The 20,174-nt window shown below is 40.9% G+C and overlaps 1 protein-coding gene across 1 annotated transcript; it reads right to left on the bottom strand.

Annotated features, from left to right (window-relative positions):
• Window positions 1-954: 954 nt before the first annotated feature.
• Window positions 955-7,884, bottom strand: LOC111868599 (ubiquitin-like modifier-activating enzyme 1). The gene has a single exon (XM_023859388.2). It carries the CDS (start codon window positions 7,715-7,717, stop codon window positions 4,562-4,564), a length of 3,156 nt encoding a protein of 1,051 aa, XP_023715156.1. The 5' UTR covers window positions 7,718-7,884; the 3' UTR covers window positions 955-4,561.
• Between the last annotated feature and the right edge of the window lie 12,290 nt (window positions 7,885-20,174).

Here is a 20,174-nt window from a genome sequence, read left to right as displayed (position 1 = left end):
AAATGAGTCAATAATACAGTGGAACCCCTATTTAATACTCCTAAATAGAAGTTTTTCCCTCATTTAATTTGAATATATTTGTAACATATCCAAACTTATAACTCTCCGATATCTATGCACATATTCCATGAATGAATATTATCAACATAATTGGTCATAAGTGTGTAAATTTGTAATGTATTTAAGTCAGTTAATATAGGTAATTTAAATAAAATTGTATTAATTCAAATTTTATAGTAAGTTATTTTTAAATCATTTCATTAAATTTTTTACTTTATATTACTATTTATGTTAATCGATTAATGCATGTGATTTTGATTATGTGACTCCTGTAATTTTGTATATGTATCTTGATATATCTATGAGACCACTTCCACATCCTAGGTTTGTTACCTGTGTGGATATATTGAAAATAAAGTAAATGAATGAATGAATTCCAAGTCAGTTACCCCAGTGCTGAATTATCTTCATTTAAGATTTTCCTCAAGTGTTCAAATTCACTTCCTCAAAAGAGACCTTAAATTAAAATGGATAATAAAGGAATAGAATGATTGGGTGTGGAATGGCCTCATCTGGCTCAGGAAAAGGCCCTGTGGTAGGCTCTTGTGAACACAGTAACAAATCTTCATGTTCCATAAAATACTGTGAATTTTTTTAGTGATTGAGCAACTACTGGCTTTTCAAGCTTAAGCTTCATGGACTTAGTACTGTGAGTGAACAACATAAAATAGTTTACAGGTGATTAAAGATTTGTAAAAGGGGCAAAGCAACATAAATAAAGTAAACTTTACCATTTTGGCCAGCATGTCAGATGTTCACATGTAGAGTCACCTGTCCTTTGGAATTCTCATCACACCAGATTCTGTTTAACAAGACAATAATCAGTGCTAAACCAACATATTTCTGATCATGCAACCTTATCTTGAAAAGGAGCGCTGGAAGTACCAACACTGCTACTGTTTAAACTCCACCTATTTTTTTAATTTTTTTTAAAGAGCTCATACAGCTGAAAGTTATTCAAAGAATCTCACAGACTCTGTTGTACACTGTACATTACCGATACACCCTATCCCATCATAACCCTTTAGAACAGATTCTGAACAGTACACTTACATTCATCTGAAGCGTTCAAGGTCCTTGTACTACAATTAGAGTTTCACAGGCAATTTCAGTTTATTTAATCAGATTTTCACAAACCATCCAAATTTTCTTCTGTCTCAAACACTAACAGGAAAATTACTGCCACACACTAGCATACAAGTGGGCAGTTTTATACAATGTGCACTCATACACCACAGAGCATCTTCATGAGGATGTCACATTTGTACACATACTGTGGCTATAGCAAAAGTGTGCCCTAACTTAGAAAAATGTCTGACACAAATTCTCCACAACATTAATCCAACTCCATTATATTTCACAGTAACTGCAATTTTGCTAGAACACTCTGGTTCCATGATTACTTTTGCATTTATAATTTTTCTAAACTAAACCTGTAAATTCTAAATTCTTAAAATCATGACTTTAGAAACAGAAACAAAGGAAATCTTTCTTTATACCAGGAATAAATTCTCATGGTTCTCTTAACCACACATAACTGAACTAAACAATTCTACATGTAAGTGTATTTTTCAGGAATTTTGTAACTTTGGTCTTCAATATGAATGGATGTTGTAAACAATTCATATGGGCATATTTTTGGTGCAAAAATAAAGGTTAATCAGAGCATATTATATTGTGTAGTGCATCATTCAAAGCAACTAACAATTCAGTACACTATTCTGAGCTCTCACTATGAAACACTGCAGTCTTTGAGTTTAATATATCAGACAACAATATTAATATATAGGAAGGTTATCTGACAATCAGATGCAAATGTTTCGGCTGGTCCAGTGGCATGTCTGCACTTCATACACCCCACAGCATATACTGAAAATGTTTCATTAGATAAACATTTCATGTGAACCTCAGCAAGATGTTCACACTCAGTGCCACAAACTACCAACTTTAAACTTTAAATGCTGGTCTCATTTCCAAGTGGCTGTGGGGTTTCCAATGAGAGTGTCCAAGCCTAGAACGGATTTCATCCAGTCTCTCCTGTGAGCACTCAGCATTTTGACTCAGTTCTTTTTTGCCCAGTAATGATGCTCATACTTAGATTCATTTATGTTTGTATGAATGTATATATATTTTTTGGAACCAAAACATCCTGATATTTATACAGGAATCTTATGCTCGCTTTTCAGATGGGTATGGTACATAAACACTAAATGTGTAATTCTCACATGGAATTCTGACACAAAAAGTAACACAAATGAATGTTTAATATTAGCAGGAGCAGCTTGAGATTATGGTCAACAGGCACAAAACTCACAGTAGCTGTTCAAAGACAAATTGCTAATACTGGAGACAGTCATGTGTATAGCCTACCAGCCTGTCTACTACACCATGATTCAGAACACATGGGGGTGCAAGCTCACATGAAATTAGTACGTTCCTCCCACCAAAAGATATGTGGCAGACTCTCAAATAACCTCCCTATACTGCCAAGATTTATGCAAGTGTCACGATTACATGATCGAGATGAAATTGGATCTGCTTTTAGTGTCCTGCAAATTGTATTAAGTTTTGGTAAAGACTTATGCTTGGCTCTGGAAATCTTAATATTTTCACCCCTGTTTTAAAGTAACAAATTTGCACTAAAATCCCAAAGTCACTTTCCATAATAATGTCACAATCCAAAGGGAACAGTTCCAGAAGAAATCCTGATATGGGTGGTTTCAATTGCTTTTAACAGCAACCTGTGTGAGAAAACAACATTTCCACCACATGGCTTGATTAAAGGTAACTCTTCATTATTACTGCAATCTGCTGAAGACTAACCCTCTCTGTGAACCCACCTCCACACCTTGTGTACAGCAATGTAGTCCATGCATGTCATCACGAAGGCCAAAAATCAACAAGAAATGGTCATATACACTTTATACAGACCGAGGAACATATTGGGGCTTGAAGATTATAAAATATAATTACGACCCTGACAGTATTCAAGCCCTTTCCCTTTAAATGAAGTACTATTTTCATCTGACAATCAATTTTCCAAACATTGTGATATGCACATTTTGTACATGTGTAGCAGCCATTCTGGATGATAGCTATTGTAGTAACAACCTTTATTGCAATGTCTGTGTTGAACTTTCTCTGCCAACATGAAATACAAATTTACTCTTACATATTTATTTGAAACTGACTTTCATAACATGTTTTCTTCATCCTATCATTATTAGCAATGAATTCAAGATCAAATGTTAGCTCAACACACATCTACTAGCAAAATTACATAAAATTAATCTGACATCTAATCTTGAAATTGCATACTTATATTAACTTGTAACATTCAATTTTACTCATAAAGAAAAATGTATTTCACACCAATTTCCATGTAAGTATGCAGAAAGAGACTGAAGTGCCCAAATTATTCACAAGATAAGGCAAGTCTGTAGAATGGAACTTATATATATAGAAAACTATGAAGTAGTTTTACAAACTATTCTATCAGAACCAAGCAGGTTGGCATAGCAGTAACATTCTGGACTTGCATTCAGGAGGTCTTTAGTTCAAATCTTGGTTGGGTCATTGGCTATTGTGATTGTGGTTTCCCTCAGTCTCTTCATGCAAAGGCCACAACAACCACTTCCTTTCATAAATTTCCCAATTCATGACTCATCCTACCATCTGACATTACAGTCTTCAAAAGACTTAACTCACAAAATGAATATTTATCATTCCAAATAATTCATGATGACACCTCATTTACAGAATTATCATCTTGATTCTGGAGTGCTATGCATGGAGTCATATTACAATTAGAACAATTTAGTAATTTTCAATAGTATTTTAAACTTTTAAACTACACACCCTGAACAGGGGAGCTCATATTTTTCCAGCATACTGGAATATATTCTACATTTCAAATGTAAAAACACATAGAATCTCAGTATAAATTACCCTCACCTTACAAAAAAATTCTACCACTTCACAATATCATTGTTAACAGATAAGCAGTATGATTCATTAACAGAAGGTGAAATAATTTTGAACACCAAACACTTAACATGAAATTCTGTTATAAGTTACGAATTTCATGAAGTGCCACTTGTAAAATGCCTTTCTTGTTGGATCAAATACCTAGAAATCAAATTCACATGTTTACCTCACAAGCAAACAATGTTACTTGCATGGGAATGAAATACAGGAGCTATAAAATACCTAAACTGAGAGCAGAATTCTAATGTGCTATTGTCAGGCTCCATTTTCTTTTGATTTAGAAACATGAAACTGTTCAAAAGATCTCATTCTGGTATAAAGGTTGATTCAGACATAGCACTCTACAATTCCTGCATGTACCACAACAATCATAGAGCTACACGCAAGACATTGGGGAAGGGTAACCAAGTTCAAGTTCTTTCAGTGAGAAACAGGAAACCACTGCACAAGTTATTACACATAAATGCAAGTCCTATGTGGAAGCAAGGTAAATCCACTGTGATCACTCTCAGAATTAATTATCAGGCAGAGTGTAACGAACATACGGAACTTCTACATCGTTGCCATCACTGTCGTTACAGCACAACTCAAACACCAATGCTCTGACATGGGGCTCCAACCTCTTCTTCGACACCTTCTTCACTACTTCAGACATGAGAAGGGGGAAACGTTCCTCACACTTTGCCTTGGCCATGAAGAATGAATACAGCATGCACACCCCTTGTGATAGCATTGTGATTTCCAAATTAAATTTCTCCTTAAAGTAATCCAGGAACTCTCGCAGGGTAAGTTCTCCCTCTACTTCAAAGCGGTCCCACAGAGTCCATTCCTCTTCATAATACTTCATCTTTGGGGCAGCAATGGGCTCAGAAAAGCCAAAAAAGGGCAGAGCCAAGTTAACAAACCCATTCTTGAAAGGCTCTAATGTAGTGAAACCTTGTGCAAGCTTGTACAATTCAAGACACACCAGACCTGCAACTACTGAAGTTGTTGTTGCAATGGCAGGGATGATTTTGCCTGCAATAAGTTTGCTCTTAAGGCGATCAGCTGGAGGAATATTGTAGTTTGCTGCACGAAGATTTGAAGCAGCAACGATGAAGTCCATATGCAAGTTTGTATCATCATCTTTCTCGAACTCCAACGGAGTGATGGTCAAGCCTTTCAGCTCATCCCTTGAAGGCAGTTCGTTTCGAAGCTGACTGATCTGGTCATGATCCACACTGCCAGCACCATTAGACACCTGCATCTGTGCGTCCGTGACTGCAATCTTCACTCCAGATTTGGGGACAAATTCAGGAACTACAACACGCTCTGCCATATTCACTATTGCATCCCTGTCTCGGTTTTGTGGAATTCCATAAACTTCAGCCTTTAGATTAGCAGCAGCAAGAATATAATCAATATGCAGAGGATCATCCACTGAAAATGTAAGTGGTGTTGGACAGCGTTTTGGTCCGGACCAGAATGGCTGGCCACTTGAAGTAAGCTGATCCGGAGGAAAATTGAATAGAAGCTGTCGAATCTGGTCACTATATTGCTCCTGCCAGTAGCAACGTGCCCATGCCACACAGTCTTCAAACGAAGATGGACGATGATCTACCAAAGCATGCTTCACAGATTCCAGAACCTCCAGAGGCTGAACCCCTGGCAACTTTAGAGTACGTTCTACAAATGATGGTTCTGCCAAGTACTGAGCTGCATTCTCAGCTGCCTGGCGAAACAGCCCCTCAAAGCTATCTCTTGCCCACTGCAGTGTGTGCTCAATTGCATTGGGAAAGTTCTTCAAAGTACAAATTGGGATACTTTTTTCTGGTGGGTCTTGTGAAGAGCTATATGATTCAGTAAGGAAAGGTACCACGACTTGTGTATTTCCTTTTGTGCCCAGAGTACCAGATTCAAGAAGAGGCTTGCGGTAATAGACGCAGCGCCGATCCATGTAAATGCGGGCATCCACATTATCAAGAGCATTGGCTACACCATCCAGAGATTCAAAAAAGGCATCATCATAAACTCGTTCCGTCTCTTGCCCAACACGATTCTCATGGGCCACAACATTGATTGCAGGGTTCATACGTCGTACTGCTTTCGCTGCACACACAGACTTAGGTCGTTGTACATCTGAAGGGCGGAAGAGGAACTGCCTGTTCAGGTTTGATTTCTCGATCAGGTCCATATCAGTCACTGTTACTTGACCACCTTCTGAAGCTCCTATGCCCATCATAGCAAAATTCTTCAAAAGTTCACAGCCAATGGCACCAGCCCCAACCACAAAATATTTCAGCGCACCCAGACGCTGCTGGAATGTGTTTCCAAAAACAGCTATCTGACCATCATATCGACTCCCTGCTGCTTTGCAGTTACCTTTATTGAGCAGAGATAAATCAGAGGGCAGACATTCCAAAGCATCAAAATAGAGCCATTGGTAAATAGGATTGAACTTACCACTGCATGCCTTCATGACTTCTTGTGCAACAATTCCCCCAATGGTAGCATTGAGAGGGGGGATATCACCAGAAGAAACTTTGGCAAATGTTTTCAGTAACTCTGTGTTGGGCTCTTCGTTGTTTCCGGCAGCCGCAACTGATTTAGCGAGGGACACAAATGAATCTGCATCTTCCTCATTCCAAGGTTTCGGTGCTTCTCCATTTTGCTCAATGAACTTGTGTAAGGTTATGAATGCAAGATGTACCTGTGAAGGGCGATCAAATTTTGCAAAATCTGTGACGATAAACTCGGGTTCTTTGATAGATTCCTTCAGAGGCTTAAAGTGTGTGATTTTTGGCATCTTTACTTGGGTAACAATTCCCCCACGTATATATTCAGAATATTTACTGGTGTCACCAATGCTGAAGGTGTATGGCCCCAAAACATGTATCTTCTTCGGTTCACATCCATTTAATTCAGTCATACCAAGAATTTCTGAGAATGTTACAAAGTCTCCATCTTCTAATCCATGACGTGTATCATCTAGACAGGTGACTACTCCTTCTGCTTCCCGCGAAATACTAGCAATCATTGCTGAAATCGGACTTTCACCTGATGTATCAACAACAGTAAACTCTTTACCAAAGTCACAAAATACCTGAGCAAACAGACCTCTTGTATCTGCAACAATGAGAGCTATATCATTTTCATGTGTCACTTCCGCAATCCTCAACTGCTCTTGTAGACTACTATTTGTCAACACAACTACCCTGAAACGTTTTATGAAGTCGTCTGTAAGTCGATCGGTGTAGGTTTTAGTAGGTACATACATATTCAGCTCTGACAGCTGTGGTAAACATGCTTCGGCTCTATTCTTCCCAATATCAGATTCTGTCAGGTAAAACTGAGATGTCAAATCTGCGACCTTGCATACGGCTTCGTCATGCAGTGTCACTGACTTTACACCACCTAAAATAACATTTTTCGCCACTTCTGCGCCCAGTCCTCCTAGTCCAGAAATAAGAACATCTGATGTTGCCATTCGGCGCATAGCTTCATGACCCAGCACATACAGCTGCCTTGAATATAATCCCTCGTCGATCTCGTTGGAATTCGATGAACCATTCTGCGCCATGTCTGAAGTAGCCAATGAAACGGATTTCGCTGCAGTATTGTCTCCTGTAGCAAGTTTCCGCTTCTTGGCTGGAGGATCAACGGAATTGTCCACCACTTCAGCACTAGACATCGGGCACAAAGGCCGTTTTATCAGCCAATTTGTTTTAGAAGATAAAGTCGAGTCACTGATTATTTTCTAATTATGGAATGCGAGTAAGTTACTCAACCTCTACCTATAAAGAAGACAATTGAAGCGTGGAGAGCACTAACATAAAGCGGAAGTCAAATCCTATGACAAATTCATATATCAGATTACAAAAACATTGTCAATATTTGCATCATTCGAATCAAATAACACAGTAAGAAAAGTTGTGAGTTAAATTAATATTTTATAAATGATTTATATATCGCTTATATATTAAAACTAATTATTAAATACACGTATAATGTACGTTGAAATGAATTGTGTTTACTTCTGGAAGTGAAAGATTATCATGAACACTTCAAGGAATTTTGACACTATCCCATAGATGGCACGGAGTGCAAAATCGAGACGACAAAGTTCAATCGGAAAGCACACAACTGCTCGGGTGCGTTCAGTAATGCAGTCTTAAGTCAGAGGTTCACGTTTATTTGAGAAATTAAAAAACTATTGCAAAATCGAAACCTGACATTAGAAAATTTGGTTACTACTGAACTCCGAAGTTATAATTTTAAAATAAACACTCCGTAAGATTCCTTCAATTTTACTTAATTTCAACCAAGGAACATTTTAAAAATTGCATCTGCATCATAAGTAAAGTAAAAGTAAAGCTATCCCTGTAAGAGGCCGTGAAGGCCCATAGGGTTGTGAGACGTTGAGGGTCCCACATTATCTAGACAATTGGCTCAAAGATGGCGGTAAGGTTGTCAGCCTTACGCGCCGGTCGCGCTTTACTCCACAGGAAAATTATTTATTTAATTTCTGGTATTCATTTCTGTTAGAGGCTGAGTCGACCCCAGGGCCATAGTGCGGGTGCAAGGATTAGGTCAACTGAAAAAATCCAATGACCTCATCGGGACTTGAACCGGCGACCTTCCGGCTTGTAGCATAGCCCCTCAAACAACTACGCTGCCGCCTGAAAAAGAACGCACATACAGCAAATTAGTCGTTTACGTATGAAAATGCCCTTATTTGCAATTCATCATATATTAAATAAGCTATAATCTGTAGTTACAATTCGGCCAGTATTTGTCCTTAAGTTTAATGCAGAAATTTCATGGTGGGGAAGTGTGTTTTCACGCTCACGTGACTAGACTGCCGTTGTAGCGGAAGCTACTAGAAATTGGACATAATCTCTTGTACTGAGCCTGGACTGACAGAGGCCCTGTATATATTTTATTTACATTTATTAACATGTTTGACATGTAAAATGCAAATATCCTTTACATTATGACAAATGACTCATTACTGCAGACAATGACTCTGATAAGAGACAGACCCGTCCTCTCGTCAGAGAGGGCGCCCCACAAAACAAGACCGTAATTGCCAAACAGTAATAAATACCTGATCATGAGCCCGAGATGGGGCTTGACACCAAGACTTACTGACTGACCGTCAGCCGGAATGTGACTTTGACTTCACAATCAGCCAGTAATCCGTGTGGAGGTGGGGTCGAATACCTCCACCGTGACCCTACCAGTCGTAGGAGGTAACGAAAAAGGAAGTCCCAAATCTGAGGAAGTAACATATGATCGCGAGTCCCCGAAAAAAGACTGCACCGGCAGCATATACAAAAGACAGACCCGTCCTCTCGTCAGAGAGGGCGCCCCACAAAAACGAGACCGTAACTGACGAACAGTAACATATGTGGTCATGAGCCCCAGATGGGGCTCGACACCAAGACTTACCGATTGACTGACTGACTGACCGTCAGTCGTAATGTGACCTTGACTTTGAATCAGTAATTTGAGTTCTGCAAGGGAGGCTGTGAAGAGATGACGCTATAATTTAGTTGACAGTTCAGTTGTGGGATATTCGCCGGACAGTAACGACATGAGCACAGAAGCCGAAGAATTTCTACTGTTGAGAACTGTTACTAAGCAACGACTAGTGAAGACACTGCAGGCTAGAGAAGGCTTAGCGTGTAATGATTTGTAAAATGTGGAAATCAGTGATAGTGTTACAGTTATTTGTAGTTACGACCCGTAAGTGGTCAGTAAATCTGTTCACCAATCCATACCCCGTCTATGCATGTGACAATAGTAATACCGTCGCACGCCTCGCTTGCGCTTTCTTTTAAATGCGCGTTTGTTGTGGCGATTTATATTCCTCTAGGTATGAAGAACATGTCTCTTGGTGTCACCTCTTGTTCGTCGTCGGCGGTGTTGGGGACTTCTCGTGGGATGAAGATGGGACAGCTTCTGAGGAATCCACACTAGCACACGCCTTGCTAATGCCACTGCTGTGTAAGTAACACGTGTAGGTCAGTCTGAACAACACTGCGAGTGCCAAAGCGGCCGCTCAGGACCGTGTTCCTTTAGTAATGTGTATAGGTTAAAGGTGCTACATTTGTCCAGTCACCACTTCTCCCTCCACCTAACGGCGTGCACCTAGCCTCACTGGTAATATCGTCCATAACTGTGACAACCAGTTTCGCAATCTTACAGTCATCTCGATGTTGTTTTGCAATGCTGTCTCGCTCACCTATCGAAGGGACCATGTCATTTCTCCTGCACTGAAAAAAATTGTGGTTTCAACACTTCCCAGAACACAGTATACTTCCAATGAGTAAGTAACTTCAAATTGAAACCCGAGGAGTGCGTTTATTGTGCACTTCAGTGTCATTTCTGGGTAGCGTTGCCATCAGTGTAAATTAACGTATAATCGGGTCTGATATTTTTCATGTACCTAAGTGGAGGATAGTGGCTACACTGTGTTATCTAGCGTGTCATCTGCCGCGCGCGGAACTTAAACAATGGGTAAACGTTCAGTGGTGAAGACTACGCAGGCGCACCGCATGCATAAGCAGCGTATGGGGCACAAGCGAATTGGCTAGCTGCAGTCTGATTAACCCAGATGACCTCACCCACAATTACTTCGAATAAGCGAGGGTTTACTGTACGCCAGATGGCGGGACAGAGCTTTCAAATGGTGCAGGAAATTTCTCTCATGTGTCAAGGGGTCGATTTTCGTTAAGATACGTTCGAGGACATGGCAACACTTCTATCCTGAAGGAGACAATACATATCTACTAGACTACATCACATCATATCACATCCCAGCAAGGAATAATCTAATTATTCACTGCAGTCAAGACCTTAAACTTCGTCAAGTTGTTTCGTGGTTTTTATTTACAATACCTCAATTAAGCGTTGACTATTTCCTTCAACATCCTCTCCAATTAGCTGATGGAAAACCGTTCTTTCATAACATTTTCTCCCGCTGTTTTGTTCGGTTTTTGCACAGTCGTCTTACAGCGAGTGTTATCCCATATAAATATTATCTGATATAAGGGACATATAGCATCTTGTGTTACGAGAAGGAGCGGCTAGGCGCGGCTTGTCTCCTGCAGAGAGGGCCGGAGAGTGTGAATGAGCTGAGCTGCATACAAACGAGTGACATGATTGACGTCACTCGGGTGGAAGCTACAGATTGGGACAATATGATCCAGGATTGGATAATGATGAGATAACAAATAATGCCACGTAAAAAAATAATTAGAAAGGGATTACGGCGAAACGTAATCCCGTCTGTTATCTCAGAATTAAAAGAACATTTTAAACAATAGTCAATCTTAGGCTTAACGCCGTCATGCAGATTTCAGGAAACAAGTCGCGGTATTGCGCAAAAAGAAGATACAGATCGTCCCTTGTTTGATGGGCGACGTTGCCAGTGACGCTGATCAGAGTTGTCTGGAGAGGCAGAAAGGAAGGGGGACAGGAGATGAATAGGATAGGAATAGATGAGAATGGAGGGCAGGAGATAAAGTACGAAAGAAAGAAACGGAGTGAAATATAAAGGAAAGAAAGAAATGGGTATACTGTGGAGATTATAACTGCAAATGCGACCAAATCACGGCCAGATGGTGATATATCCTCTGAATAAGCCTGTATTATGGCGGTCTCACCTTTGTGTTGGCGTACAGAAAGTCATGCCATAATTCAACTGAATTTGATCTGTGAACAGCAGAAAGATGGAGACATTTTCCGATGGTTATTCCACGGGAACTGGGCACACAAGTAACCTCAAGGTTGCTGGTGAATATTAAATTGGCGGTCCGCGGTCGCCTTTTTACATGTTGTGTGCACCTGAATAGATAAACCGAGGACTCTGTCTCAAGCAGCACAGCTTCCGGCTGTGCCCAGTTTGAGTCTTAGCCGAAACACCGACAATCCGGACCAAGGACTTTCTCAGTCGCTCCATCCAAACAGTACACCTGAAATTAGGCCATGATTACCTCAATTTTTACATAGTTTTCGATTCAGTATTTGTTTCCATGCAGTCTACGCCGTATTGCCTGAGCTACCAGCAGCCATCTACTTTCACGGTTGTTTCTTGCTCGGTTTATTCTTTGACTCTGAAGATGTAGACGAAATGTTCCTTCGAAACGTCAGTTGAATTTCAACAGACTACACGTCGTTATATCCAATATGATAGTACTCCTGATAATCATTGCTGTGAGACCCTGAAGTCCTAAACAGTAAACCTGAAATTAGACCACCATCAACTTTTTTACGTTCTTCCCGGTTCATTGTGTGTTTCCATGCAGTAGCTCGAAGCCGTACTGCCTGAGATACCGACAGTGTCCTTAAATCGTCCACAAACAAATAAAAATAACATATTATAACTCACGGGAAACTCCATAAGTGATCAACTTCAAGCTGAATTATAAACGCCTTGCACAAGCTCATGGCTTCTATCGTAATTTGCGTACATTTATTATTCAATTTCAATACGTCAAATGCGTATTCGTACAGACGTAATTTGCACTTGCATGTTCGAATGATGGGGCCAGATAGTGGGAGACAAGCGCCTGCGCAGCGAAACACTTCCCGCGCTTTCCCGTGGTAGCAGCCTGCTGCGCAAGCGCCCTGGAGACCGCCAATTGTACGTCGGGTCATGTGATGACAACCGAATTTGAGGTAATGCATGTTTGGGACAGGCCATGGAGAGGCGAATTCTGAGGGTTTATTTATATACGGGACATTGCATCGTGGCGAGGGTCAGTTATGTACAGCCACTGCCCGAGTCTGTTCTTTCGACAGTCACCAACACCACCGATATTCTATATATCACTTCATTTCAAATCGAATTTAACTAATATATATCGCCAAACAAACTCTGCCAGACCGCTGAATTAATCGTTTAGAACACAACGGTAAGTATATATACTAACTCCCATAACATTAAGAGCATTTGCATTTGTGTTTCCTATGACGCAGTGACCATTTTTTCTTGGCATTTTTTTGGCAACAGCAATTCTAAAGCTACTGGTGTGAGCCGGAGAATGTGGTTGCCATTTAAATGGTACACAGTACACTCTATATTCATGTTTCTATATATATATATTCGTGTAATTGGACAGTATTAAAAAATTAGGTTTATTAAATTTAGCTATATATATAGTTGGTTGAGGCACTGTGCCACAATCCTGAAGGTCGCGGATTTGATTCCCTATGATCTCAGTGGATTTTTCGATTGACTTGATCCTTCCAGCCGCACTACGGCCATGGGGTCGACTCAGCCTCTAACAAAACTGAGTACCAGGAATCTTCCTGTGGGGTAAAGGGCTGCCGGCGCGTAAGGCTGATAACTTCACCGCCATCTGTGAGCCGATTGTCTAGAAAATGCGGGAGACTCGACATCTCACAAATCTATGGGCCTCCACAGCCGGTTACAGGGATAGTGTACATGAAAATTCTGAACTAGTCTACGCACTGACACTATAAACGTAATAATATGATAATGTAACATCTAAGGTATATTTATTTTGACATTGCCTTGGTTATTTTGAAGAGGAGGTCCTTGCAAGGCGTGATAATATCAGAAGAATTTGTCTCCTTCAGCACTTCAGGATTTGGTGCGAGCTTTTCACTATAAGCTTCCTCTTCAGATCAGATGCAGTTCACGCGGGAAAATACTCTTTTGGTGGATGCATTGCTGCCAGGCAATAAAGGTTGTTACACCCTTCTTCATATTGACATGAGGTACTATGTTTTCTTTCAAATGCACACATACTTCAGACCATTTCTTAAAGGGGGGGCACTCTGAGGACAGCATATCGATTTCATTGTCTTTCCCATGTAGGCACCTTATCCAAACGAAGGCAGTTTAACTTCAATAAATCCTCATTGTGCTTATTGATGGCTCAAAATAGATACAGCAGTATCACAGAATTATTTTTGGCTTCTGAAATATCTTTGCATTGTCATTTCACCATCTTGTACTAGATCAGTTCGTAATTTCTTCACCATTTGCGGGATAAAATATTAGTCGGGTCGTGTTTGTAGTTTTAACGGTAGTTTCCGCAATTGTGCTAATTCTGTTGTTCACTTCACATTGCCCTCAATGACTTCAACTGATTCGCGGCAAAGTGAAGCTTGGGACTGAGCAAAGCTTACCACATTCCTCTCTCACTGTTTCCAAAGATTGTTTCCACACTTTCGGACACTGTGTTCCTGACATAAAAATACTGCAACGAAGGGTAAATTTTCATTATTCTTTCCAAGACTGAAGTAGTGACAACCACCTTGCACACGCACAACCCAGTATTTGCTTATATTCTTGCCCGATAAAGTCACAAAACTCTTTTAGGCGTTCCATGAACCATGCATATATGAAAATACTCAAAGGATTTCGTAATAAGTATTTCTATACTTACAGGCATGGAACCAAAAGCTGTCTTAGTGCAATTCTGAATGATATCAGCACTCTAGCACTCTGTTTAGCTGGGACTTCATTTCATTTAACACATTTCGTTTGCTCTTTCTGAAGTTTGTATTGGTATTATCGGCTGATAATTCTATTACCACTGCCTCTAAATCTTAATTAGCAGTTTCTTTCATCACTTGCATAGATATTATATCTGTAGGTTCCCCTGAGATATCGACACAAGTAAGGAGTTCGTTCTTCACCGGGTTTTCCAAATCGCGCGCCTGAAAATAACGCACTAACATGGGGAACTGCCTCATGTGCTCATGATTAGAAGCGTTGCAAGACGTGGAAACAAAGTTCTTCAGATAATTTTTCAGTTCTTCAAGAGCCCAAGGAATACAAACTTTAGTAACGACTGATTCGTACTTTGTTCTTGCACAAGCAAATTTTTGTCTGCAGATTCTCCTGTACAGCTGTTGCGCAGTTCGTACTGCGAAAACTGTGCTTGTGGAGTACAGCATGATAGGCATATATACCTTCATAAACAGCGAAGTCGCATTCGGCTTTTGAGGGCTCCAGTTTACGAAAAGAGTTTGTCATAGAAGCCCACTGAGATCTAGCAAACAATGCGGTCTTGTGTTTCTTTGCTTGGCAATGATCTCTAATCGAAGTCCTCCCACCACTCGATATTGAAAAAAAAATCGAACTACACACGATATGAAGAAAGCAGTTTCCTGGGATTTGGCACCGTGTATATGTGGTGTTAACCGACGTTTCGGAGGAACGTATCGCCTCCATCTTCAGGGTAGAAGGAAAAATATAAGAAATCCGCAAGCGAAGAGACCGTGAGAACTGGTAAAAGCAGTCTTATATTTTTCCTTCTACTCTGAAGATGGAGGCGATACGTTCCTCCGAAACGTCGGTTAACACCACATATACACGGTGCCAAATCCCAGAAGACTGCTTTCTTCATAGTCACCGCCGTGAAAACCTCAAATCTTACACACGATATATTTTACTGCAGTAGCAGTATATTCTAACTTAACCAGTTATATAAATGGAAAACCAACTTTAAATGAAGTTTCGCATTTTCGAAAACATGCTTTTCGGCAGAGAAGTAAGGACGTTACCAGTGCAGGACGCGAACGCTGCACTAATCACACATACCAACAGGTTTACCCAAAGCACTGTTTCATGTAAAGCAGTTCACTACAGTTCTCAACAAATTCAAATTTACTTAGCGATTTCTTTGCTTCCAAGCAGAATTGCTGGGCCGCAACGCCATGCTTGTAGTGGTCTGCCAGAGCGATTTTGAATTTCATTGCCGGTGTGCCAGAAAGTTAGGTTCGTTTTGTTGAAATACTAACTGCGGACTGCCGCATAAGGCTTCTAGCGGTGGCATTTCTGGACCTAAAGTTCTGAAAATGGCACTGTATACTTCTGTTTTCATTGGTTATTTCGACATTTACAAATTTACAACAAAGTTTCATGTACCAATCAAGTTTTAAATTTAAGTAAAAATTCTTTACCGATCACAATAACACCATCAAGTGTCTACGCGAACAAAGCTGCATAGTACCCAAATTCTCGGTATTGCTAGCTTGGTTTGAAATATCGGGGAGTAGCGGCATCTCGTATAGGACAGAAGTATATAGTTGTAGTAACGCCCAACTTAACTAAGTTTCTGTTACCGAAACTTTCGCCGTCTCATACATATGTTGCTGATGTCCAAGCGTTTCGCGGTTTGACCCATCTCTAATCAATTAATTTCAATTCACGTGCTACGCCGACTGGGCTATCACGGTTCCATCATTTATCAAATTGCATTCATTTGTTTACCAAATCGGGAACACAATCAGTCCGAGACCTGTCCTCGAAAATCGGCTACGAATCGTCACTTTATCATGTGACTATGGCTATGAACAGCGATTCCTCGCAGCCACCGCCTGGGGAGCCACAAACGCAGTCAGCGATTGTTTGCCTCAACATGTCGGTGTGCGCAATGGTGATGCTGTGTGATGAGCTTCAGGCTTTGATGGGTCAGTACACTGCCAGAGGCTCGTGCAAGTTCAATTACATGCCAGCGACGATTTGCTTTGGGCGTCAACTGATATTCTAATTGTTTCTGATACCAGGCGTGAACACGGGAACACGCTAGAACGTGTGTTACCTACAGCAATGCATCTCAAACTGTCTTGTGCTTGGTACTTCCCGGAAACGGTTAAAAAAGTATGGACGCCATGAAAAGTAAAACTTGCAAAAAGCACAATCTAATTGAATAGCAAACCTTCGCTAATCCGGATTAGTGTGGAGAGAGGTCATCCAGATTAAGTGATAATACGGATTAATGAACTAAAAGATTGCCCTAAAAGATAAAAGAAAAACTTTGGTAACAATTAAATGTAAAATTTAATAATACAGGTAGTAAGTAAGTAAAAGTAAGTAAAGGATCCCTGTAACAGACCGTGGAGGCCCATAGGTTTGTGAGATGTTGAGGCCCCCGCATTTTCTAGACAATCGGCTCATAGATGGCGGTAAGGTTGTCAGCCTTACGTGCCGTCCGCCCTTTACCCCCAAGAACATTCCAAGAATATTCCTGANTTCACGGCCTGTTACAGGGATAGCTTTACTTTTTTTACTTTTACTTTTACTCATTTCTGTTAGAGGCTGAGTCGACCCCAGGGCCATAGTGCGGCTGGAAGGATTAGGTCAATTGAAAAAATCCAATGACCTCATCGGGATTTGAACCCGCGACCTTTCGACTTGTAGCATAGTGCCTCAACCAACTACGCTACCGCGTGCCCCTAATAACTCGTCTAAGTAATTTAAAAAAATTCAGTTCCTACTCAACTGAAAACACACAGCGTCTGTATTACAAAGACTACTCGGTTAATGATGAACCGTCTTCGTTCGCTCGAACGCTGGGATCGTGAGTTCGAATCCCACTCAAGGCATGGATGTCTGTGTGTAGGTAGGAGCCCTGCAACGCGCTGATCCCCCGTCCAAGGAGTACTACCGAATGCGTATAGGATTAAGAAATTGAAAAAGCAGCCAAGGTCCACAAGGGTTGTAGAGCCATTGATTGATAGTCGGTTAATGATGTTTAGGGAAATTATCGCTGTTTGTTATGAGAATTACACACGGAACATAAGAACACATTGTGTCTGAAAGCTACAGAGTTTCATAATATTAAGGCAGTGGTGCATATAATTACCAGCGTGGTTTAGAGGGTAGTGTACTGAGAAGCCACGGAGTAAACAACTGTCATTTTGTTGATATTTACATATACATGCCTGATATGATATCAGCGAAACAATGAAATGCAGGGTTATAGGCCGATAGTTACCAGGCCCGAATTCCTACCTGTTCATTTTCCGGACGAGCCTCTTTTTAGTTCCTTTGTTAGTTTCTTGCGGTGGGTGAGACTGAGTCCACTTGGTACGTCGGCCACTAACTGGCCTATTGTACCAGCCACGGATGATAGACGATGAGTGTGGAGCAGTCGGTGGAATGCAAATTGGCAGGGGAAACAGAAGAACGCGGAGAAGACCTGCCCCAGTGCAACTTTCTCCACCACAAATCCCACATGACGTGAGCCGGGTTCGAACCCGGGCCGCCGGGGTGGGAAGCCGGCGACTAACCGCCTGAGCTATATAAACAGCAGGCTGTAGGTACGCAAGCATTGCTCCTAGTCTCGAAAAGAAACCAGATGTTTATGCCGGAAGACTGACTACTTAACCACGCGCAGACGATGATGATATTATGACGCTAATAGAGATAAAAATTATCTGTTTACCTTCTACAGTTTAGAGGTTAATAAAACATGCTTCTTAGTATCCCGTGTCGTGAAGTTTCCAACCATGGCCTGTCTCGCTTCAGAGTCTTCAGAGATGTTCTTGAGTGCGTCTGCCACTCTGAAGGAAGGATAGGTGCACTTCAGAGTAAAATACTAATCAGGTAGACCAAATATGTGGGAGGAAATGCCAAAACAGTAAACCCTCGCTAATCCGGAGCAATGATGGGGGAGAAGTCATCCGGACTAGTGAAGCAAAAGGTAGCCCTAAAAGAAAAAACACTTAGGACACAAATAAATGGATAATTTAATGATATAAGTAGTGCTGATGAAAATAAATATAAAAAATCAATGTGGAACATTTATTTAAAAACTACAGAAAGATAGAAGACTCAGAAGCTGTACTTGGTTTCGAACGTCACAATGCAGGTTTGAAGAAACTGTCAAGTTCTGTCTGAACAGACAAGCGACTCATCTGCCTTCCTAAATGCCACTTAGTACTCAACTGTGAACAGCATTTTTCATTTTTCATGTTTCGGTCCGGATTATTGGACATCCGGATTAACTGTAACCGAACTAGTGATGGTTTGCTGTATTGCTAGCTGCGATTGAACGGAGCAAGATGTAATGCATACGACGTGTAGCACGCACTGCAGAGATGATTCAGGTGCATAATCCTTAATAGGATTATTATTATTATTATTATTATTATTATTATTATTATTATTATAGGCACGGATGAAAGAATAATATTAAACCGGATCTTAGGGAAGTATGGTGTGAGGGTGTGGACCGGATTCAACTGGCTCTGGATACTGTCTGTTTGCGGTATTTTGTGAACACGGCCAAGGTATTTCTCGGCTACCTGAGCAAGACTGACTGTCGGCTCGCAAAGATAGCAACGCAGTCGATGAACGAACCGCTGAGCATGACTAGTAACTGTTTATCTCCCCTCCAATTACTTCATTACATTTCTACCGGTAACCAGGTATTATCAGATTGAGAAAATTGAGAAAAAAATGCATAGTCATGCAGCACGCAGGGTAGGCATGGAAAAATGCAAATAAAATTTTGGTGGGTAAAACTAAAAAGGAGGACACAATTTGCAAAGCCTGGGCGTAAATAGGAGGATAATATTAAAATTAATTTCAGGTTTTGAGGGTACTCATTGTATGCATCTAGCTCAGATTAAGGTACAGTGGTAGGCTTTTGTGTACAAGGTAATGAACCTACCGGTGTCCACATAGGACGGTGAATAAGACAGCCTAAGCAAACATTAGCTTCTCAAGAAGGACTCTGTTCATGGTGGTTGTGTATGTATGTATGTTTACAGTGTGAAACTGACGTGTCGACTTATTCAGAGCAAGTCAGGCCTCCACGCCACTGCTTCTGTGACCGCGAGTTCAGTACGGATCAACAGCCGCGTCCTGAACCTTGGAATCTGAACTTTATCTGCGCCCTAAATGATATTCTGGGCACGCGGTAACGTAATTGGTTGAGGCACTATGCTACAAGCCTGAAGGTCGCTGGATCTTTCAATTGACCTAATCCTTTCAGTTGACTCAGCCTCTAACAGAATACCAGGAACCTTCCTGAGTGGGGGGGTAAGGGGCGGCCAGCGCGTAAAGGTGACAGATTCACGGCCAACTCATCTAACAGCCCACTGTCTAGAGAAAATGTGGGAGCTTCGACGTCTCACAGCCGTATGGGTTCCCACGGCCTGTCACAGGAATAGTTTTCTTTATCCTAAATGATATTTAAACATATTTCTACCCCACAGAAAACATAATGCGCCTCCATTAGAAACAACAACCGGCTGATACCTTTTAAAGAAATAATCTGTGTTTATTGTGAGAATCACATGAAGCACACAATACAAATAGGCAAAACGCAGAGTTCACGTATCGTACATATAGTAATCACTCCTCTGTAGAGGAG

The sequence above is a fragment of the Cryptotermes secundus genome, unplaced genomic scaffold, assembly GCF_002891405.2.
Source record: "Cryptotermes secundus unplaced genomic scaffold, Csec_1.0 scaffold610, whole genome shotgun sequence".
NCBI classification, from domain to species: domain Eukaryota; kingdom Metazoa; phylum Arthropoda; class Insecta; order Blattodea; family Kalotermitidae; genus Cryptotermes; species Cryptotermes secundus.
The sequence above is the reverse complement of the archived record's forward strand: the minus strand, read 5'-3'. Positions and strand labels throughout refer to the sequence as shown.

Excerpts from the sequence above, each read along its gene's own strand:
- LOC111868599 (XM_023859388.2), bottom strand. The coding sequence starts at position 7,717 with ATGTCTAGTGCTGAAGTGGTGGACAATTCCGTTGATCCTCCAGCCAAG.